The 2742-nt window shown below is 49.3% G+C and overlaps 1 protein-coding gene across 1 annotated transcript in view; it reads right to left on the reverse strand.

Annotated features, from left to right (window-relative positions):
• The window catches only part of LOC116095258 (igE-binding protein-like), an 18229-nt gene extending 17061 nt beyond the window's left edge, over window positions 1-1168 (reverse strand). The window contains exons 1-2 of the mRNA XM_031376743.1: window positions 1128-1168; window positions 74-1050 (exon numbers count right to left, since the gene is read on the reverse strand). Of these exons, the coding sequence (XP_031232603.1) occupies window positions 74-1050; window positions 1128-1168 (1018 nt within the window). The remainder of the gene's footprint in view (window positions 1-73; window positions 1051-1127) is intronic.
• Between the last annotated feature and the right edge of the window lie 1574 nt (window positions 1169-2742).

Raw genomic sequence — 2742 nt, forward strand, 5'->3', positions numbered from 1 at the left:
CTCGGCAGGGGCTCTCTGAATGTTGGCTCGTGTCCCATATCTTTTTGGGCCCTGGGATCTGGGGCCCGTAAACCCGTTTGTGGGGGGTCAGGTTCATTTTCTTGTGGCTCATGATCATGTTGGATAATTCTCCCCTGAATGTCTCTAACCGAACGACATTCATTTGCCCAATGATAGCCCTTCCTACACTTGGTACAAAGACCTGGTACCCTCCGTTGCATGGGGACATGGCAGTCTTTCTTCAAATGACCAGGTTTCCCACAATTGTAGCACACTTTGCGACCTGAAGGCCCTGACTGTTTCTGACTTTGTAAGACAGCAGCGGCGAGGCCAGAGTTGGTAAGTGGACCCCCTAGTCCTCGACAAACTTTTATGCAGTCGGTCAACCTTTTATTTCTCCTCGGGGTAATTACAGTCTTACACTCTGGTGAAGCATTTTCAAAAATCAACTGTTCAATTAGTGGTTTGACCTGCTCTGGGTCTCCAAAAATTCTACCCGCCCCCTCAGTCATCCAGGCCACAAAATCAGAAAATGGCTCTTGAGGGCCCTGCACGACCTTTGTCAAATGCCCTCTTGCCTCACCTTTCTTCGAGAGAGCTTTCCATGCCTTGATAGTGGCTGCCGCGACCTGGCCATAAGCTTGCCAATCATAGTTCATTTGGTTATAGACGAACTGTCCTTGCCCCATCAACAAGTCAAAGGTCCAGTACCTTTCGTTGCCCTCCGCATTGGCATTAGCCCTGGCCTGAACCTGGGAGGCATCATGCCACAAGGCCTTCCATTCCATGTATTGTCCCATACTAGAAAGCTCAGCCTTCACTGTGTTCTGCCAGTCATTGGGCATCATTGCCATGGTTGCAAGTCTTTCAAGTTGCATAATGGTAAAATTGGCATCAGGCCCATATTTGCTGACTGACTTAGCAAGCTCTTTGATAGGGGTGTATTCTACTGGAACATGGACACAGCCACCATCAGCATTTTCAAACACTGGAAAGGCACGCAAGAGCTTACTCTTGTCTCCTTTAGATAAAAAGGAATCTGAACAGTGTCTATCAATGTATAGCAGGGGTGCACTTGGAAGAGCAGGCAGGACAGCATAAAGCGTTCTGCGGCTCTGATCTCTCACTCCCTTTCGCTTTCAATTCTGGAGAGGCGGCAAATGCTCATCCGGATGATACCTCTCTTCTTCATAGTGAGCCGCTTCTTCCTCCAAGTCCTCCTCCTCGGAGGGGCTCAATTCCTCAGAGCTATCAAGCTCGAGGACCTCCAATTCCTTAACTGGGTAGAGGGGTTTCGGTCTCGAAGCTCCATCCCTTTCCCTAGTTTTCTCTCCCAGGGTGTTCTTTCCCTTATCTCTCGCTTCTGCAGGTCGAGCGGAAGGGTCTGTGTCCTTGGGTATACCCTTTTTTCTCTCCCTTTTATCCTGGCTAGCCCCTACTCTCTCATTTTGCTCTGTTTCTGACATGCTATCTTGCAACTCCTCAAGTGCCCCCTGTCCTGATGCTACAGTGGCACGGTATTTCTCATCCTCCAGGCAAGAAGGTATCAAGTGCCAAATGGACATCGTAACAAGCGCCACTAGCACAATTACTGCAGCTTCGGCCGCGCTCTCTAACCTTGAGGAAAGGTCAGAGGAATTAAAACCAAACAGCATGCCTCTCAGAGCTTATCTTGTTCTGCAGTTCTGAATCCTCTCCGTGAGCAGAGGGTCTCCTCAGCACCAGCGGTTGTAAGGCTCCCCCGGCGTCCCGGGTTTCGGTATCAGTTTGTAGCCCGCACAGTCGTCTCGCCAGCAAGAAGACATGCAGACACTAGGATCCTTCTACAGCAAGCATTTATTGCATCATGAAGAGGAAGACACCAGCCACTAATCGGCACTGCTTATATACACCACAGTGCGGCATGTCCGCCCATGACTGGCTGTTTGCTCATCACCCCACGTGACGCCCCGGGATGGGCCGTGACTTGGCACCTTTTCACTCTATGCACATGCGCAAACAGTTGTTTACCAGGAGTCGACAGCTGATGTAGGCACCATCTTGTCAAGGCGAATGCCTCTCCAGCTCTACCGCTCTCCACACTCCTGTAATTCTTTATGGGATTTTTTTTTTTGTTTCGTCTTTAAGGGCTTGTACCTCTTTACCTGTTTTCTCCTGTATTTCTTTAAGGGAGTTATTCATGTCCTTCTTAAATTCCTCTAGCACCATCGTGAGATATGATTTTAGATCCAGATCTTGCCTTTCCAGTGTTTTGGAACTTGCAGTGGTGGGACTTGCAGTGGTGGGAGTATTAGGGTCTGATGAAGCCAAGTAGTCTTGGTTTCTGTTAATAGGACTCTTGTGTTTGCCTTTCACCACCTATTGATCTCTGGTGTTAGATGTTCTTGCTGTCTCTGTCTAGAGCTTGTTCCTCTTGTGGGTCTGTAAGCTTGTGCCAGTACTTCTGGGTGATCAGCTCTCCTCTGGTAAATCCGGAACACTGGTGGGTGAGTCTCTGGGTTAAAGCACTCCCTGGAGACAGGCTCTCCACTTGCAGGGAAGGAGCAGAGAGGGTTGCTGATCCACCACTGTCACGTGGAAGCTGAGAGGATCCTGTCCCTGCTGCCCTGGGACTCCCCTGAAACTCCTGAGGCCTGTGCCTCCTGGCTGGTCCCACCTTAGAAAGTCACCCGAAGTTCTTATCATATACTTCTTTTACTTGCTTTGTTAGAGTCACACTGAGGTATTTTATATTATTTGTGA

The sequence above is a fragment of the Mastomys coucha genome, unplaced genomic scaffold (assembly GCF_008632895.1).
Source record: "Mastomys coucha isolate ucsf_1 unplaced genomic scaffold, UCSF_Mcou_1 pScaffold18, whole genome shotgun sequence".
Taxonomy (NCBI): domain Eukaryota; kingdom Metazoa; phylum Chordata; class Mammalia; order Rodentia; family Muridae; genus Mastomys; species Mastomys coucha.